The following is a 20,477-nucleotide window of genomic DNA, read 5'->3' as shown; positions in this document are numbered from 1 at the left end:
GTAATTGCTACATTTCATGTAGGAGCAGCCTTATTTTTTAAAAAATACATTTTATTTTTTAGAGCAGTTTCAGGTTCATAGTAAAATTGAAAGGAAGGTGCAGAGAATTCTCATATACCCGCTGCTCCTGCACACCCAGCACCTCCTCCGCTGTCAACATCCACCGCCAGAGTGTTTAATTTGTTATAGCTGATGTTCTTACATTGGCTGCCCATCACCCAACACCCACTGTTTACAGTTCCTGTTGGTGGTGTACCTTCCATGGGTTTTTGGACAAACGATCAATGACACATGTGGGCTTCCCAGATCGCTCGGTGGTAAAGAATCCCCCTGCCAATGTAGGAGTGGGTTCGATCTCCAGGTTGGGAAGATCCCCTGGAGAAGGAAATGGCAACCCACTCTAGTATTCTCCCCTGGGAAATCCCATGGACAGAGGAGCCTATTGGGCTACAGACCATGGGGTTGCAAAAGAGTCAGACATCACTTAGTGGCTAAACAGCAGTGACATGCATCCACGTCATAGTATCACACAGAATAGTTTCATTACCCTGCAATCTTCTGCTCTCCACCTAGGCATCCCCAGCCCTTGGCAGTCCCCAACCCTGGCAACCACTGATTCTTTTTATCTCTATTGTTCTATCTTTTCCAGAATGTCATATAGTTGGAATCATACAGTATGTAGCCTTTCCGGATCGGCTTCTTTCACTTAGTCACATGCACTTACGGTTTCTTGTGTCTTTTTATGCCTTGATAGTTCATTTCTTATATATTTTTTTAAGTGTTGCATAGTTTTCCACTGTATGGCTGTACCACAGTTTGTGTGTCCATTCACCCACGGAAGGCCATCCTGGTTGAGAAGCAGCCCTGCTTCTGTTTGTGCTTGTGGGCGTCCTAACAGTATGAGCAGCCCATTGTCTTGCTTGAGATAAAAGCCTCATTGCATGTGCATCTTTGAGTTTTATTCAAGAAATGTTTTGTCCATTTTCACTCCCAAACGGCACTCACTAGCCAAGGGATTCATATTCTCAGAAGATGTTTCTTTTAAATAGGTATGACTCTCTCACCGGGGTTCCGGTCAGCCAACAGAACTTGCTGCTGGAGAAGGCCAGCATCCTGTTTAACATCGGAGCCCTCTATACACAGATCGGCACTCGGTGCAATCGACAGACAGAAGCTGGGCTGGAGAGCACGGTGGATGCCTTTCAGAGAGCTGCAGGTATGTCTCCAAGGGGGCGCTGCCGCTGAGATAAAGCTCTGGCTCTGCCGGGTGGCCCTGGTACCTGAGCTGAAGGGGGTCTGTGGATCCTCCCCAGGCCCACACTTGGCCTCAGAAGCCTGAAAGGGCCCGGCCAGCTTCTGGAGCCGGTGGCTCTTCCCATCAGGAAAATTGTTTCCTGGCTCAAACCGGGTCGTCTCCGTCTGACTGTGGCTCATGTACACAGTGGTTAATGATTAATCTTTTCCGAATGACTGGCCCCATGGATGGCAGTGGATGAACCGTGCCTTTGAATACAGTTTTGAAGAAGAGAATAAGTTTTCTCAAGCGGTGACAATCTAGGCTTTTTCTTTTTCCTTTCATCCGGCAGTGTGCCTCATCAGTGAGTGTTACCATCTGTGCCTTTGTTATGAGAATTCTGAGAAGCTTGCTCACCCATAGTTGCTCTTCTTGGCTCCCTGCTAAGTGGCACTTAGCACCAACCTATAGAGGAGCAGGGGGTGGTTGGCAGCCCATGGGTGCAGTGGGTAGGCCTGCCTCATGGGCGCTCCAGGGTCCTGGCTGACTCCCCTCTAGCTGTGTCCTGCGGAGTTGGCATAGAGATTGTAGGCAGAGGTGGCCACAATGCTGACCACCGTGTGATGCCCCGAGCTGGCTCCATAATAAGTTTCTTTCTGTGCTGGTCCTTGTCACTCTACTTTGGGGTGTTACCCCTGGCAGAAAATTTTGGGGGTTATCTCACTTTCCTCTGCAAGGCTGTGAAGAACCTTGGCTTTGCCGCTTGGGCTGGTCATGATACTGTTTGGTTAAAGTGATAGATCCCTTGGGAGAAAGCACCATGCTGAAATTTCATGTGGGAGTCGAATTTTTTCACTGTAAATCCTTTTCTGGGCTCATCTTTCTTTCTGAAGAATCTGAAGCAGGTATGCCTGTCTCTGAGATTCCAGAGACGTGGACAAAATGAAGCTTGAGAACAAAGTGAGAGTGGATCCCAGAGAGCCTGCAGCCGTGGCCTTCCTCCTGTAGGGCAGCTTGTGCTTTGCAGCAAAACCAGAGGAACCAGTCAGATGGGATTTTGCCAGGAGGTTCTATTTCAGCTCTAGGCTGCTTTGCCAGTTAATGCTGTGACACTTTTCTAACACATAAGAAAGTCAGCTGAGGGCTATAGCATGAAAATTTCCACTAGAGTGACTGAGCTGATCTTCCCTGAGGTCCTGGAGAAAAGCCTTGAATTTCTGAATGACCCAGAGGTTAAGAGTGAGCATGACCCCCTGCAAGCCCTTTAGTCATTCTGTCTTCCTTCACTTCCCTCAAATGCCTAGTCACGTATGGAATTTCTTACAACGGTCCAGGTGAGAGAGGAATGGACAGGGAGCAGGCTGGTTTCCTTGCTTGATACAGATGTAAATGTTTTCGAAGAGAACTGGAAAACAAAAGTCTTCTTACTGGTAAAACATGCCTAACAAAATTACAGTTGTAACCATTTTTAGGAGTAGTTTGTTAGTATCAAGTACAGCCACACTATTGTGCAACTGTCTATCCCCAGAACATTTTTTAATCTCCCCAAAGGGAAACTCTGTCTCATTAAACAATAACTCCATTCCCTCCTCCCTCCAGCCCATGTGTGTCTATGAATTTGACTATTCCAGATACCTCCGCTCAGTATGATGGACCTCCTTCACGTAGCATGATGTCTTCATCCATGTTGTACCATGTGTCAGAATTGACTTCTTTTTTTAAAAAAAAAAAGATTGATTCATTTATTTTTGGCTGTGCTGAGTCTTCATTGTTGTGTGGGCTTTCCTCCAGTGTGAGTGAGGGGTGGGGATGGGGGGCTACTCTGGTTGCCAAGCAACGCCTTTTTGTTGCAGTGGCTTCTCTCATTGCAGAGCATAGGATCTGGGGCACGTGGGCTTCAGTAGTTGCAGCATGTGAACTCAGTAGTTGTGGTTCCTGGGCTCTAGAGCACAGTCTCAGTAATTGTGGTGCAGGGGCTTAGTTGCTTAGCAGCATGTGGGACCTTCCCAGACCAGAGATCAAACCCACGTCTCCTGCATTGGCAGGCAGATGCTTTACCACCGAGCCACCAGGGAAGCCCTTGCCTTTTAAAAAATATATATTTATTTTATTTATTTGGCTGCTCCAGGTCTTAGTTGCAGCACAAGGGATCTTTGGTCTTAGTTACGGCGTGTGGGATTTAGTTCCCTGACCAGGGATTGAACTGGGAGTAAGAAGTCTTAGCCACTGGGTCACCAGGGAAGTCCCAAGGCTGAAAATACTCCATCGTATGTATAGACCACACTTGATTTATCCTCGTGTCGCAAATGTCGATGGACATTTGAGTTTCTACCTTTTGGTTACTAGGGATAATGCCGCCATGAGCATTCTTGTATAAATATTAGTTTAAGTCACTGCTTTCAATTCTGTGGGGTTATACCCAGGAGTGGAATTGCAGGTTTTCATGGTAATTGAGAATCAGTTTTCTAGAGATGCTTTGGGACACTAGTTTCATATTTTTGCTTCATCATTTTTTATATTCTTGAGCAGCATGGTGAAATAAACAGGCTATTCCTAACTAATGCTCAAAACAATTCCAATTGCAGGGGTTTTAAACTACCTGAAGGAGACATTTACTCACACTCCAAGCTACGACATGAGCCCCGCCATGCTCAGTGTGCTCGTCAAAATGATGCTGGCACAAGCCCAAGAAAGCACGTTTGAGAAGGTCTGCCTCCCTGGGCTCCAGAACGAGTTCTTCCTCCTGGTGAAGGTGGCTCAGGAAGCGGCCAAGGTGAGCCTTGCTGTTTCCCCTGACTTCCGGGGCGAGCAGGGTGCGTTGGTGTGGGCCCCCTGGAGGTGGCAGGGGCTTCCCACGGCAGCTTGCCCGTGACCTGGGCAGCACGCCCACCCTGGCCGGCCAGAGCACTGGCTTGCCTTTTGTTGGCAAGTTGGTGTTTCAGATATGGATCACTGATTCCATCTGCAGCTGAGCCTAAAGACCAGCATAATGACGGTGGCCCAGTCTCCCTGTCAACTCTGACACTGACAACACTGGGAGCCCTTGGAATAGCTCCCAGACTGTGGAGCGGCCTCTGGCAGGGGCCGCCACAGAGAAGAAAGGGCTCTTGTTCTGCAGCCCGGATACGTGAGGGCCCCTGTGCCAGGCTCCTCACTCCCAGCGCTCCTTCCATTCTAGGTGGGAGAGGTCTATCGGCAGCTGCACGCAGCCATGAACCAGGAGCCGGTGAAGGAGAACATCCCGTACTCCTGGGCCAGCCTGGCCTGCGTGAAGGCCCACCACTATGAAGCCCTGGCCCACTACTTCACAGCCACCCTGCTCATCGACCACCAGCGTAAGGCTGGGCAGCCTGTGGCTCCGGGCTTTGGTCAGGGTTGCAGGCTTGCTGCCTCTGGGTGACACTGAGCTGAGCGAGAGCTTTCTGCTTGCCTGAGAGATGCTCAACAGCCTGGGGGCAGAGGGTGGGGGTTACACGTGGGCCCAGGCAGCTGTCACACAGGGTGGGATTAGGGGTGATGTGATACTGCTGTGGGAGGGGGAGGGGGTAGCATTTCTTCTGCCTGGGGTGGAGCTGACAGCTTCATGGAGATATTTCACCTGGAATCTAGGACCAGGACTAGATTGGGAAGATACTCACCTCAAACACAAAATCTAAGGGGATGCCCTTAGATTTTGAACTCAGTAATTGAGATAATGTTTTAACATGTAATTGTAGATGAATCAAAACTGAGGCAAAAATCCACGGTGATTAAAATTTAAAAGAAGACACCTTAAAACTTTAAATGAAGACACCTGTTGGGACTTCCTTGGCAGGCCAGTGGTCAAGACTCCATGCTTCCACTTCATGAAGCACGGGTTTGATCCCTGGTCAGGGAATTAAGACACCACATGCTGTGTGGTGTGGTCAAAAACAAATTAATAAAAGAAAATGAAGATGCAGATAATAACAGTGGTATGCTGAGGCACACTGGAGCATGAAACAAAGGAAATTTGATGTTCATTATGAATATTTTTGCATTAATTTTGATACTTAGAAAATTGTATTAAACTATCGTATATATCTTGGTGACTGGGTTTAGAGCACCTGCTTAAAATTTCAGCCTGGGGTGAATGCCTCACTCTCCTCCCCCTAGTCTTGGCTCTGATCTGAGGTTGTAGGTGGGAAAGGGACTTTCATTGCAATTCATGCTCATCAAGGCTGCCCTCCAAGTAATGGAAAGGCCATCCTCTGGGGCCAGACTTCCTGGGTTCACATCTCAGCTCTCATTTACTAGCTAGGTGATCTTGGGCAAGTTACTTAGCTGCTCTGTGCCTCAGTTTTCTCAACTATAAAACGGGAATATGAAGAGATCCTATCTCACAAGCTGTTGTGAAAACTAAGTGCCTTTGTGCAAAGCTATATAATGCTCCATATATGGAAGGCTCTCTGTGTTAGCTGCTCCTGCTGGGATGATTATAGTCTTTTGAGCGGGACTGGTCGGGTGAACCAATAGGAATGCTCAATGCTTCAGTCGCTGAGGTAGGAACACAAATGGGGCAGAGGTTGGAGTCCTTGGTATAGTCATGGAGGTTCCTCCGAGGCAGGCATGGCCATCTAAGTTAGCCTGGGGACTCTGAGGGGGACTTTTCCAGTGGAACGAGGAAGGAGAGGACAGCTAGAGTGAGAACAGGATCTGACTGGGTCCTGGAACGGAGGCTGTTGAGGTAGCGGTGGGTGGTTTGGTGAGGTTAGGAATGGACATATACCAGGCAGGGTGCAGGCAGGGAGGCCCTCAGAGGTTTAAGGCAGGGCTGTGCTTGGAGGTTGGTCAGATGGGTGACTGGGAGGAGATAGAGATCAGGGGCTTGGAGCCAAATCACGAGCCCCTAGAGTGAGACTGGCCCCCCTGCACAAAGACCTTGGGCTGGATTGCCTGGGTGTGGCCAGGGGTGGAAAGGAGACCTATTATCCCAAGTGCCTTGTTAAGCTGGGGATGTAGTTGAAAGAGGGATTTCTCAGTGGGTCTGTGGAGCCGTGTATAAAGGCTCCACCACGGTCATGAATAAAGGATCTATCTTGCGGTTCCTGTTGCAGTGAAGCCTGGTGAAGATGAGGACCACCAGGAGAAGTGCCTGTCCCAGCTCTACAGCCACATGCCAGAGGGACTGACACCCTTGGGCACCCTGAAGAATGTTCATCAGCGCCAACTACTGGGTGCGTGTTGGCTCTCCTGCCCCCTTCCTCCCTTGTGTCCTGTCTGACCCATCCAGCTGCTCCCACTCACTGACAACCCCAGACAGGTTGCCAGGGAAGGGCCTGGGGAGTAGGTCTTCTGAGTCATTGTGGCCACTCTGGATTCAGAAACCAGGAGGCATAGTCCTCTAGCCTCAGCGGGCTTCCAGAGCTGTGTTCTCATGGGTTCTCTGTGCGCCCAGCTCTCTCACAGTGGAGCCAGAGCTTTGGCAGTCTTCCAGCTCCCTAGTGGTCCAGGGGATGGTCCTTGGTCATCCTATTCTGGAAGCACGTGTTTCATAGGCCACACTTAAGAACCGAGAATGAATTGTCCCAGTTTGGTCTCTAACAGATCTCAGAGCAAGTTTTCTGTGTCCAAATCTGAGTTCTTCCACCACTCAAACTTGCCCCCCATCCCGCACATGCACTTTCCCCATCTCAGTGATGGTGACTCCATCTTTCTAGGTTTGCAGGCCAGAAACCTAGGACTCACTCTTTACCGTCATCTTTCTTCCTCATCCATCTTTGATTAGCAAATCTTGTTGACTCTACCTAGAAAAATATCCCAAACCTGATCACTTCTTACCTACTACCCTGGTCTAAGCTATGCTTACGTGGTGCCTGCTTAGTAGATATTAACTCGCTTAAACCTCACCCAACCCTATGAGATAGATGTGGTATGATACCCAGTTTTCATTTGAGGAGAGAGAGGTCCAGAGAGGTCACACAGCTTGCCCAGCTTTTTACCAGGAGCCCTCGTGCTCCCTTCTCACCCAGAGAATGATAGGAGTCTTCACCTGCGCTCTCTGGCCTCATTCTCCATCCTTCTCTGCAGCCTTCACTCTCCCCAGCGAAACTTCCAAGCCCCTTGTTGTCCTTAAACATTCAGGCATGCTCCTGTCCCAGGGCCTTTGCACTTGTTGCACTTCTTCTAGGAATGCTTCAGGGCTCTGCCTAAGTTAACCTCCTAAAAGACCTTTCTGATCACACATCATAGAACGGCGACTCCTCATTCCCCATCTTCTCAGTTACTACATCTGCCTATTATTTTTGTTTCTGCTTTATTTTTCTCCAGAACCTTAATGCTGCATGACCCATTATACATTTCTTTGCTTGTTATTTTAACTCAGTGAATATAGAGGCTAGCTTTTGCTTTATCTCTAATGCCTAGAACATTTGGTAAATGTTTGCTGAATGATAGTTCTAGAGACAGAAGTGAGCATACTGCACACACAGTTCAGAGGGACTGAAGCCTTCCAGGCAGATCCTTCCGGAAAGAGAATGTCCACCTTTCTGGGTAGATCCTTGGGCGCTCAGGCTCTCCATGAAGTATTCACGTTGCATTTGTTACACGTGACCGGTGGTGTTGATTTTCTGTGGGCAGGGAAATCCCATCTGTGCCGAGCTGTTACCCACCACGAGGAGTCCATGAGGGAGGCCAGCCTGTGCAAGAAGCTCCGCAACATCGAGGTGCTGCAGGAGGTGCTGTCCGCGGCGCGCCAGCGGTCCCAGCTTAAGTACTCTCAGCTCCGGGAGGACGATGACCTCCTGAACTTGACCGATGCTCCCGACATCGTCTGTGAGTGGCGTGGGTGCCAGTGCAGAGTGTGCTGCATGAGAGGCAGGGCTGCTCAAGTGCTCCTCTTGCCCTGGAGACCTTACCTTCTCACTCTTAGATCTGGGGCCTCCTTTATGGTCTTTTTTGACCCTTTAGTGACAGCTGACCCCCTCCTGCCCCTCATATCGCTACCTGTGATGTCAGGGTCCTGCCACCTTGGTTGTGCTCTGACTTTCCTTCCCACTCTTCGCTGACTGCCTTGCCCAATCCCAGTCTCCCCTCTTGGCATCCTTGAGGGTCTCCTCTCCCTGGTTTCCTTCCTTTAGGTTCCTTTCCTTGAAGTCTCATGACCTCCTCTGGGGTTGTAGCTATTACTGATAGTCAGGAGCACCCAGGAACTGCCTTTTACCTTGACATTTTCCCTATGCTCCGTACCCACCCACATACCACTATTTTAATGGAAATCTGCACTTTGCTATCTGTCTGTTACCTCCGACTGCATGATTTGAAAGCCACCTGCATCCTTATTCCTCCTCCGAGGCTTGATCTTGGAAGGTGTTTCATTGATCTGTGTGTCTGTTTTTGTGCCCAGGCTATACTGTTTTGATTACTGTAACTTCATACTATAATTGATATCAAGGAGCATGATTTCATGCTGGAGCTCTAGCTTTGTTCTTTTATCTCAAGATTGTTTTGGCTATTTGGGATCTTTTTTGGTTCTATACAAATTTTAGAATTATTTGTTCTAGTTCTGTTATATATGCCATTGGATTTTTGATAGTGATTACATTGAATCAGTAGATTGCTTTGGATATTATAACAATATCCAAATGTGTATGTGTGTGTATATATATATATATATATATAAACAATTGGACATTTTAACAATATAACTTCTCTAGTCTACAGACATGGAATATCTTTCCATTTATTTATGTTTTCTTCAGTTTCTTTAACAATGTCTTATAGTTTGCAGTATAGAGATCTTTCACTTCCTTGGGTAAATTTATCTCTATGTATTTTATTATTTTTGATGTAATTATAAATTAGATTGCTTTCTTAATTTCTCTTCCTGATAGTTTGTTATTTGCGAATAGATATACTGGATTTGTTTATATAATGGATTTCTGTTTATTGATTTCGTATCCTGCAACTTTACTGAATTCATTCATTAGTTCAAATATAGTCCATGGGTTTGCACAGAGTCAGATATGACTTAGTTACTGAACAACAATTAGGGTTCTCTGTTTGTAGTAGTATGTCATCTGCTCATGGTGACAGTTTTACTTCTTTCTGATTTGGATGCCTAATAATTTTTTTTTCCTTGTCTAATTGCTATGGCTAGGACTTCTAGTACCATGTAAAATAAAAGTTGTAAGAGTGGGCATCCCTGTCTTGTTCCTCATCTTAGAGGAGAATTTTTCAAGGCTTGTCATATGTGGCCTTTATTATGTTGAGGCTTGTTCCCTCTATACCCACTTTGTTGAGGTTTTTTTTTTAAATCATAAATAGATGCTGATGAGTTTGTTTCTGATTCCACATATAAATGAGATCTTGTACCACCAGCACTTTCTAAGCATCTCTAAGGTGTTGAGCACTGTCTTGAGTTTAGAAATACGGAAATAAACTGGTTAGTTGCTGCAGCCCTTGGGGAGGTAGTGGTCAGTTCTGCCGTGAAGGGCAGGAGCTGTGAGGTGGACGGTTGCCTGGAGAGGTGACCTTTCAGTTAAAAATGACTAGACTCTTTCTAGGAGTTAGAAGAAAGGGAGTGAAGTAGCCCAACTGAGGGAACCCCCCTTTGCCCAAGCCCCCTCCCACCCCACTCCCTACACCTCTGTCCCCAGTCTCTGAAGTTCCACCCCATTTTCAGGGACAAGCTTCTAGAGATAGAACCCTTTTCAAACTAGAATGCCGAGTTTGTCAGTAGTAAAGTTGGCTAATGTCTGTTGAGGATTTGAGATCTGCCAAGGAGTTGGTGATGGACAGGGAAGCCAGGTGTGCTGTGGTCCATGGGGTCGCAAAGAGTCGGACACGACTGAGTGACTGAACTGAACTGAACTGAAGTGAGGAACAACATTAAGCCTCAGATGTATATAGAATTTCATTCTACTCGTTCTCACCCTTATCTTAAAGATGAGGCAACGCAGGCTTGGAGGGATCAAAGTCTTTGCTCCAGATGACCAAGATGGTTGGTGGAAACAAGAATGCACTCAAGAATTCTCCTTTATGGACACAGGCTACTTCCTTGGCAACCTTGTCCATGCAGTGTGGTCTGTGGCTACAAAGTAGAGACAACCTCCATAGGAGGGAGACGCACAGCTCCTGGTGACGTTTTCTGGGGGTGGTAGCACCAGTCTTGTAGTAGATGAGCAGCCTGCCTGAGCCCAGTGCTGTGTGAAACAGTTAGAAAGAAACCACAGGGTCATCCTGTGAATACAGAGGTTCAGCTTTCTTGGCATTGCCAGTCTTCTTCCCCAGATTTTCTTTTTTTTATAAATTGTTTTTCATGTATTCTTAGCCTGCACTGGGATCTTTTGATAAACACTGACTAGCCTTGTGGGAAGGGTTGGCTTGTTGTTGTTCAGTTGCTAAGTTGTATCCGGCTCTTTGTGACCCCATGGACTCAGCATGCCAGGCTTCCCTGTTCTTCACTATCTCCCTGAGTTTGCTCAAACTCATGTCCATTGAGTCAGTGATGTCGTTCATCTCATCCTCTGTCACTCCCGTCTGCTCTTGCCCTCAATCTTTCCCAGCATCAGGGTCTTTTCTAATGAGTCATCTCTTCGCATCAGATGGCCAAAGTGTTGAAGCTTCAACTTCAGCATCAGTTCTTCCAATGAATATTCAGGATTGATTTCCTTTAGGATTGAATGGTTTGATCCCCTTGCAGTCCAAGGGACTCTCAAGAGTCTTCTCTAGCATCACAGTTCAGAAGCATCAATTCTTCAGTGCTCAGCGTTGGTCCAAGTCTATGGTGCTTCGACATCCAAATCTTATGGTCCAACTCTCACATGTGTACACGACTACTGAAGAAACCATAGCTTTGACTGTACGGACCTTTGTCGGCAAAGTAATGCCTCTGCTTTTTAATATGCTCTCTAGGTGTCACAGCTCTTCTTCCAAGGAGCGAGCATCTTTTAATTTCATGGCTGCAGTGCCATGAGTATGATGGCGGAGCTATTTAGCTATTGATGCGCGTGATTTGGCAAACCCACTTCTCACTGTGAAATCCTCACGTTGCATGTTAATAATGAAAAGGGGAAGCACGTCTTGCCCAAAACTTAAGTGTTGAAAGCATGGTATTTCCCCAACAGCCACACCTGAAATGTAAGTTACTTTTCAGTAGGATTTTATGAGTATCAGAGGATGTCCACTAGAACAGGGGTCCCTAGCCCCTGGGCCTCAGACCAGTACCAGGCCATGGCCTGTTTGGAAACAAGCCTCCCAGCAAGAGGTGAGCAGGGGGCGAGCCAGCAAAGTCTTACCTGTATTTATAGCCGCTCCCCATCGCTTGCATTACCGCCTGAGCGCCATCTCCCGTCAGATCAGCCGCAACATTAAATTCTTGTAGGAGCATGAATCCTAACCCTAAAGTCAAGGCAGAGTATCCTGAAATTGCCATAAAGTAGAAATAAAGTGCCCAATAAATGTAACGCACTTGAATCATCCTGAAACCATCTCTGCTCCCTGATCCGTGGAAAAACTGTCTTCCACAAAATGGGTCCCTAGAGCCAGAAAGGCTGGGGACTGCTGCAATAGAATGCAAATAAGCTCCCGTGAAGGCAGGGAATTTGTCTTATGTCACTATCTGTCCCAGCCCCAGAGTGGGCTATAGCTCATAGTAGATACCCAAATGGACTCAGGCCTGAGTTTTCAAAAATAACTTTCAATTACAGAATCACTTATGCTTTTATTTTTAACTTTCTTTTCCAGCTAAAACTGAGCGAGAAGTTGAAATTATACTCCCACAGTTCTCTAAAGTGACAGTAACAGACTTCTTCCAAAAGCTGGTATGTTGAACATTTATTTCATAATGACTTGAGGGGAAGGCTTTTTTATAAGTTGCAAGTATGTAGAGATGCTATATAACATAATTTTGTTTTAAATATATCAATCTTTTAGAGAAAATGGCAATGAACATTCTTGTATGACTTTGTAGCGCAGATTATTGCAGATGGTATCAGGAGTCTTTTGACCAGGGCTGAATGAAATCTGTAAGGACAACAAGGCATCATTTCCTTTAGCTTTCAAATGCCTGACTCAGCCTTCAGATCCTAACCTAATGATGCTCTTTTCCCAAGGGTCCTTTATCTGTGTTTTCGGCTAACAAGAGATGGACGGCTCCTCGAAGTATTCACTTCACTGCAGAAGAAGGGGACTTGGGGTTCACCCTGAGAGGAAACTCCCCAGTTCAAGTCCACTTCCTGGATCCATACTGCTCTGCTGCGGTAAGCATGGATCCTTCTAGATTGGAAGCAAAACTCACTGGCACCTTTTCAGACAGTCAGTCTGGTAAAGGACAGAGTTAAGTGTTAGTTGCTCAGTCATGTCTGACTCTTTGTGACCTTATGGACTGTAGCCCGCCAGGCTCCTCTGTCATGGGATTCTCCAGGCAAAAATACTGGAGTGGGTAGCCATTCCCCTCACTAAGAGATCTTCCCAACCCAGGGATAGAACCTGGGTCTTCTGCTTTGCAGGCAGATTCTTTACCATCTAAGCTACCAGGATAAAGAGTGCTGTCCACACAAATATACTGGGGTGATTTGATTTAGGGCTCTTCTAAGTAAAAGGCCTGGTTTTATGTGCAAGGCCTTTCATACCTTTCTTGCCCAAAGAGAAACAGATTAATTTTTGCCTTTTTTTCTTTTAAATTGGAGTATAATTGCTTTACAATGTTGTGTTAGTTTCTGCTGTTACGACAAAATATATCAGCTATTTGTATTCATGTATCCATCTGTCTTGGGCCCCACCTCTATACCCTCCACACCCACCACAATTCTTGCCTTCTTGAAGTTAACTTATGCAGATAACTATTTTGTTAATGAACTTGGGAACTACTGCAGGGATTTCAGTGAACAGAATGTTGACCTGTATTGAAATCATATATATTTTTTAGGAGGCAGGAACCAAGGAAGGGGATTATATTGTTTCCATTCAAGACGTGGATTGTAAGTGGCTGACGCTGAGTGAGGTTATGAAAATGCTGAAGAGCTTTGGCCAGAATGACATTGAGATGAAGGTCGTGAGCCTCCTGGATGCCACATCATCCATGGTGAGTACTGATGCCCCCTGGCAGTAAATAGTGATGTGGAGTGAAGTCAGGGTGAGCCAGCCTCAGGACCCCTGCTGCCTGCCTGCATTTGTAACATGCCACAAATGACTGAGCTCCTAAGTTTGTCATCACTGAGAATGTGTTCAACTTGGGTCAGAGAAATCACTGGAAAGCTTTTTTTAAAAAAATCTTAAAGATGAACCAATGGATCTATCTTTCTGATTAAATTCTTTTCCATTGCAAAAGTGATACATACTCATGGTTTAAAAATATACATATTCAAATGGTACAGAAGGTGTGTGGCAGATGTTCTTCTCAGGAGTGTTAGCACTTTCCTGTGAGATCTCGGGACGTGTCTGAGCCCGTGCAAGTTCACAGGCACAGTTCTATTCTTCTGTGTCCCCAAGGAGGAGGAGCTGTCGCATTCACGCTCTTCTGTACTCGCTGCATTTAATTTTGTACATTGGATACTTCTGTTTAGAACAGTATGCATGTATTCATTCAGCAACTATTGATTGGGCATCAGTTGTGTGCCAGGCTCTTCTCAGGTGTTGGAGCTCCAGCTGAAATAAGATAAGGTCCTACCCCACAAAGCTGGCACTAAATAAGTAAAGAAATAGTTGTGATTTTGGTAAGTGCTGTGAAGGAAATAACATGTGTAATGAGCTAGGATGATTGGGGCTGGGAGGGGCCTCTGGGCAGGGCTGCACTGAGGCTTGACTGTCAGGAGGAACCAGCCCTGTGAAGAGGTATAAGCAAAGCATACGGGGACTTCCCTAGTGGTCCAGTGGTTAAGACTCTGCACTTCCAATGTAGTAGGTGCGGGTTCCATCCCTGGTTGGGGAATTAAGATCCCACATACCACGCAGCATAGCATGCCCACCCTCCCACCCCAAGAAAAAAGAGCCTATAGACAGGGGCACCAACAGGTGCAGATACCAGACCCACTGGCAGGACTGAGCTTCACTTGCTAGAGGAACTAAAAGGCCTTTCAGCTGGAGCATCGTGACAAAGGGCCAGCGTGCTGAGAAATGAGGCTGGAGACAGGCAGTGCTTCCTTGGCAGTGAAGGAAGGTTGAAACCTTATGAGATGGGGAATGGTGTGCTCTGATGTTTATTGTAGAAGGCTCTCTTGCTGTCTGGAGGCTGGCCACGTGGCTGCAGAGCGAGCTGGCCGTGGCAGTCACCCAGGCCAGTGATGTTAGCAGCTTTACACTAGGGGGTGGAGAGAGGTGGATGTGCCTGTGACTTAACTGGGAGGCAGAGCTGACAAATTGGTAGATGAGTTGTATAGAAAAGATGGTAGACAAGGGGAGGGCGCCTTGATTTTTGGCTTGAACAAGTGCATCATTTTTCATTATGGGAAATTGGGGCTGGGGGTGAGGAGGGCAGAGGAGAGAAAACACAAGTGCTGTGCTGTGAGTGTCTCACGTGCCATGAGACACCCAAGAGACACGTCAAGGTGATGTAGGCAGCTGAGTAGTCACATCTTTAGTTCACAGAAAATGTCAGAGCTAGAAATAAATATTTGAGGATATCAGCATAGAGTTGATGTTTCAAGCTGTAAGACACTAAATCAAATTACCCTTGAGGGGTTGAGGGCTGAGGACTAAACCTTGAAGAGACACCACAAGCATCTGGGGGTCAGGAAGATCCAGCCATGTGAAGGGGCACATATGGGGGACTTCCCTGGTGGTCCAGTGGTTAAGACTGTGCTTCCAGTCCAGGGGATGCAGGTTCAATCCCTGGTTGGGGGATTAAGATCCCCAAGTAGGAGCGAAAGGGAGTGCAAAGTAGATGTGAAGGTGGGATAAAAAGGGGCTTCTGGAACCAAGAGAAGAAAGTCCTGCAGGAGAGAGTGGTGGTTTGTATTGAACACAGCTAAGAGGTGGAGAACGATGTAAACAGAGCTGTTTGTTGTACCTGGCAGCGGGCAGCGGGGCAAAAGGACACTTTGTTTGGGCCGCACCGCATGGCACGTGGGATCTTAGTTCCCACCAGGGATTAAACCCGTAACCCCTGCAGTGGAAGTGCAGAGTCCTAACCACTGGACCGCCAGGAAAGTCCCCAGAGGACACTCTTTCATGGGGAAATGGCAACAGAACTCAGACTAGAGAGGGTCAGAGAGTGAATGAGGGTGTGACTCCATTAAGAAATGTTCAGAATACGCAGATTCACAGAAACAGAATGTAGGTTAGTGCTTAGCAGAGGCTGGGGCACGAGGGAATGAGGAGAAGCTGCTGACCAGTACAGAGTGAGTTTCTTTCCCATTTTTTTGGCCACGCTGTGTGGCTTTTGGGATCTTAGTTCCCCAAGAACCCAGGCCACCACAGTGAAAGTGCCAAGTTGCAATAACTAGAGCACCAGGCAAGTCTAATGGGCAGTTTTATATTAATAGAAAAGGAGAGGCGTCTTTATCCAGAGGTGCCGAACTCAGGAGGGATATTTTATCGTGAAGTCCCCTCCTTTCTTGCTGCACCACTCAAACTCCTTTCCTGGATTTATATTATGAACAATGTGCCCAATGGCTTCAGATATATATTGTATGTCTGCTTATACATACAGCCTGATTTCAGTGCCTGGAACAAGGTAGATGGTCAGTAAACATTCTGTGAGCAAAGTAATCTCAGTATTAGGCAAACCTTAGAAGCATGTGATAACTCCCATGGAAGTCTTTAGAAAACAAATTCCTTCACATTTCCCATTTGAGTCCTGCACAATCCTGAAAAAGTTAACAGTAGTGTTGAGTGGGCATGGAGTTCACTCGGGGAAGCTGGATAAGTTCTGGAGGTGGGTGGTGGTGATGGCTGCATAGCAGTGTGAGTGTACTTAAGGCCACGAGTGGTTAAAATGGTAAATTTTATGTTTATTTCATCAGTTTAAGAAACTGGAAAAATGTAATCATAACCTTGTTACCATGGATTCTGTTGTCCTTTAAAGAGAACGTGCTTAGTCACTCAGTTGTGTTTGATTCTTTGCAATCCCGTGGACTGTGGCCCACCAGGCTTCTCTATATGTGGGATTCTCCAGGCAAGAGTACTGGCGTGGGTTGCCTTTCCCTTCTCCAGGGGATCTTCCCGACTCAGGGATTGAACCCAAGTCTCCTGTATTGCAGGCGGATTCTTTACCATCTGAGCCGCCAGCCATGTCTACTGGTGTGGGCTGAAATCCAGGATACATTAAGCGAAGAAAGCAGGGTGTAAACCCGTGTACACAGTGTATTCTTAAGGAAAGACAAATGGTGCTGTATACTTGACACATATCAATACCTGTATGTGGATGTTATCTCTACAAATGGAACAGATAGTGGTTGCCTCAGTGGACAGGGCTGAAAGGTAGGAGGGACACCTGCTGTTCACCTGATGCATTTCAGTACTATTGACCATGAGTGTGTATCACTTTTTCAGATGTCATGACCTTTAAAAGTGAGTAGTGGTCCCTAGCCTAAATGACTGCTGTTGAGTATATTCCTTAAGAACTGTCCTTGTTCTTAAGAACCGAATCCTATATCAGCATTAGTCACTGAATCTCAGAATTATATCACTTAAAGAGGATGCCGAGAGTGCAGAATGTGAGTCTCAAAACTTGGCAGTCATTTCTCTGACACCTTGATTTCTAGCCATTTTTAACCGACACTTTAAAAATGGTTAAATGAGATCTAACCATTCTTTTCATAATTTAAATCATGTATATAGATTACTTCCTATAACAGAAAAATATGTCTGCCTAAAATATTCAATTCATTATAATCACAGCATATCAAGACAGGTTTTGAGAATAAAAAGAATTATTTGGAAGATAAAACAACCATTTAACCGTCCTTCTTTTTCTGGGTACAGCATAGTAAATGTGCCACCTACTCTGTGGGCATGCAGAAGACTTACTCCATGATCTGCTTAGGCGTCGATGTTGATGACAAAACTGATAAAACCAAGAAAGTCTCGAAAAAGCTCTCATTTCTGAGCTGGGGCACCAACAAGAACAGACAGAAGTCGGCGAGCACCCTGTGCCTCCCGTCGGTTGGTGTCGCAGTGCCTCCAGTCAAGAAAAAGCTCTCCTCTCCCTTCAGCCTTCTCAACACCGACAGCTCTTTGTACTGACGTGAAGATGCGAGAGCGCTTCCCATACTGACTGGACCTTCATGTTTGTGCCACAGAGGAAGATTTCTCAATATGCTCAAATCCCATCTTCTCAGAGCATAAACATACAATTGATATGTCCTTGAGTGTAAGTAACAAGAAGCCTCTAGAAGCTTGTGGAAGACAAACTTAATTAGGGGAGTCTAACCATACTGCTGCAAGTTATTTATTATATAAAGTATTGTAAATAGAAGAATGTGGAAATACGGCTGTTTTTAACGACTATAATTAGGACTCTTAGTTACTTAATGTCAGAGTTCAATTAGGATTTCCTATATGGGTCCTATTAGTAAGTTTTTAGGCTCAGGTGATACATAGATTAATTCCTTAACTTGGAATTCAGGTGACCCCAAACTCAGGCAGGGGGAGGGACTATAATGCTAGACTAAGTGTTACTAAAAACTGTCCCAAAGACCTGCTACCTAAGGGGGAATCACTAACCTAGAACAAGATTTTACTATTATTTCTAGATAATATGAAGGCTATTTCCAGATAAAATCTAGTGCCAAATTTGTCATGACTTTAGATTAAAAAAAAAAACATTTAGGAGCAGTTTTTCTTCCACTTTATGTCACTTAAAAGTCGCTAACACAGTGGCAGTGTTAGATGAAGATGCTGTCTACAAGGTAGATAATATACTGTTTGATACTCAAAACATTTCTCATTTTGTTTAAAGTAGAAAGTACATAATTGTATATTTTAAGAGTCTTTAGGAAGGGTTAAAAACATTGTACAAAGACAAGATGTAAATGACTCAAGTTTAGAGCTCTATTTGACTTTGTAAAATGACACTGGTTTATCTTGCTATACATTGGATAACATAGTGATTCTAAGATTCACTGTTGACATAGTATAAGTTATATATCTTCTACAGATATAGCACTGCCATGTCATTTTGAGAATAAATGAACTTAGAATATTTTCTAGTGTGTAATGTCAAAAGGGAAGCAACCATATTTGGGAAAGTGTATCCACTGTTCTTATTGATATTTTTGTAAAAATATTTAAATAAACACATTCATTTGCCTCAGTTAATGGTTTCCATTTTGATTTCACTTTCTTACCCTAACGCACAGAAGTTTTATTGTACTTGATTTTTTAAAGTTTGGACTTTCCTGGTGGAGCAGTGGATAGGACTCTCCCTGCCAATGCAACGGACATGGGTTTGATCCCGGGTCCGGGAAGATTCCACAGGCCGCAGGGCAACTAAGCCCCTGCACCACAACTATTAAGCCTGTGCTCTAGAGCTGGGTGCCGCAGCTACTGAAGCCCAAGTGCCCTGGAGCCAGGCAGCCACAACTCCTGAAGCCTGCACACTCTGAGGCCCTCGAGCCACAACTAATGAGCCCTGTGTCACAACTCTGGAAGCCTGAGTGCCCTAGGACCATCCAGTCACAACTACTGAGCCGTGTGCTGCAACTACTGAAGCCTGCGCGCCCAGAGCCTGTGCGCCCCAAAAGAAGCCAGCACCATGAGAAGCCTGAGTACCAAAACAAGAGTAGCCCCCGCTCTCTGCAGCTAGAGAAAGCCTGTGTGCAACAACTAAGTCCCAGTGTAGCCAAAAGTAAATAAATAAATAAGCAGTGTGTATGTAAAAAAAAAAAAAAGTAATAAAAAAAATTACTGGGACTTCCCTGGTGGTCCTCCCAATACAGTGGGCCCAGGTTCATCCCCTGGTCAGGGAACTAGACCCCACATGCGGCAACTTAGAGTTCGCATGCCACAGGTAACGATCTAGTGTGCCACAACTAAGACCTGGGGCAACCAAGTAAATATATAAATATTTTAAAAAATTACTAACATTTCACAAAATAGGACTTTGAAGCTTTCAAGATGTCTTAGTGTCCTTGAAAATGGATGGCCTCTTTAATTCTATTTTTTTTGTGTGGTCTTTTTAAAAAAATTGGAGTGTAATTGCTTTACAATGTTATGTTAGTTTCTTGTGTACAATGAAGCAAATCAGCTATATGTATACATATATCCCTTCTCTCTTGGATCTCCTCCCTTCAACCCCATATAATCTATCTAGGCCACCACATAGCATCAAGTCGAGCTCCGTTCGCTATAGTCAATTCCCACTAGCTATCTACTTTACACATGACATTCATATATGTCAATCACAATCTCCCAATTTATCCCATCCCCACCTCTCTGTGTCTACCTGTCCATTGTCTATATTTGCATCTCTATTCCCGCCCTGCGAACAGGTTCTTTTGTAACATTCTCCTGAATTCCACATGTTAATATATTTGTTTTTCTCTTTTGACTTACTTCACTTTGCATGAAAGACTAGGTCCATCCACATCTTTACAAATGACCCAACATCATTCTTTCTGATGGCCGAGTATATTCCAATATGTGTGTATGTGTGTGTGTGTGTAGTTGTTGTTGTCCACTGTGCTTATTCTTCGGATGAGCGATTGTACATTTTGGTCTCTAGCCCCAGCTCTCCTCAGCTGGCCCTGCCACTGCCCTGTGCATCTTTTGGTTGCTGGGCTATCCATTTACAAACACATTCTTCCGTCCCTCACACACACTGGCTTTTTATCTTACAGTGGGTACTCCAGACTCCAGGTCTTGTGTGTTCAGAAGACGTGCTTAGTGATTATAAACAAACTGTGCAACTACCAGGAAGGGAGACAGAAAGGAAGAAAAAAAGGCAGTACAATTGTTTGTTGACACTGGCAGCTACCCTCACAGCACAGGTATATTAAGATCAGACCTGAAGAACAGTGGCTCTGCCAGCAGGAACAAGGAGCTTATGCTAACAGTGCTTCATTGTAGGTCTGTTTCCTTTAAACAGTCATATCCGCCACCTTCGATGATAGATAAGGTCAAGGTCACACAGTAAAATCCTCCCAGGCTGCCTTTCTGCTGAATCTGAGGTTCCCTTAGGAAAGTGCCCACCAGCCCACGTCATGCCAGCAGGATGACGGCAGTGCCGTCTGGCGCAGGCCCACTAACTGAAGTGCATGCCTAAGGCCAGAGAACAGCGCAGGACCACTGGCAGGTTCCATTCAGGCCTCTTCTCATCTTTTCCTAATTGTAGAAGGAACTCTGC

General features: G+C 45.7%; 1 protein-coding gene across 1 annotated transcript in view; it reads left to right on the top strand.

The window, feature by feature from the left end:
- Positions 1-18,451, top strand: part of RHPN2 (rhophilin Rho GTPase binding protein 2) — a 71,290-nt gene extending 52,839 nt beyond the window's left edge. Inside the window, exons 7-15 of the mRNA XM_018062266.1 lie at positions 1,050-1,216; positions 3,820-4,007; positions 4,413-4,569; positions 6,310-6,429; positions 7,832-8,026; positions 11,939-12,015; positions 12,307-12,453; positions 13,122-13,277; positions 17,117-18,451. Coding sequence (XP_017917755.1) covers positions 1,050-1,216; positions 3,820-4,007; positions 4,413-4,569; positions 6,310-6,429; positions 7,832-8,026; positions 11,939-12,015; positions 12,307-12,453; positions 13,122-13,277; positions 17,117-17,377 — 1,468 coding nt within the window. The 3' untranslated portion in view covers positions 17,378-18,451. The remainder of the gene's footprint in view (positions 1-1,049; positions 1,217-3,819; positions 4,008-4,412; positions 4,570-6,309; positions 6,430-7,831; positions 8,027-11,938; positions 12,016-12,306; positions 12,454-13,121; positions 13,278-17,116) is intronic.

Source organism: Capra hircus, chromosome 18 (assembly GCF_001704415.2).
Source record: "Capra hircus breed San Clemente chromosome 18, ASM170441v1, whole genome shotgun sequence".
In the NCBI taxonomy this organism is placed as follows: domain Eukaryota; kingdom Metazoa; phylum Chordata; class Mammalia; order Artiodactyla; family Bovidae; genus Capra; species Capra hircus.
Note: the sequence above shows the minus strand (reverse complement) of the source record. Positions and strands in the feature narration are given on the sequence as shown.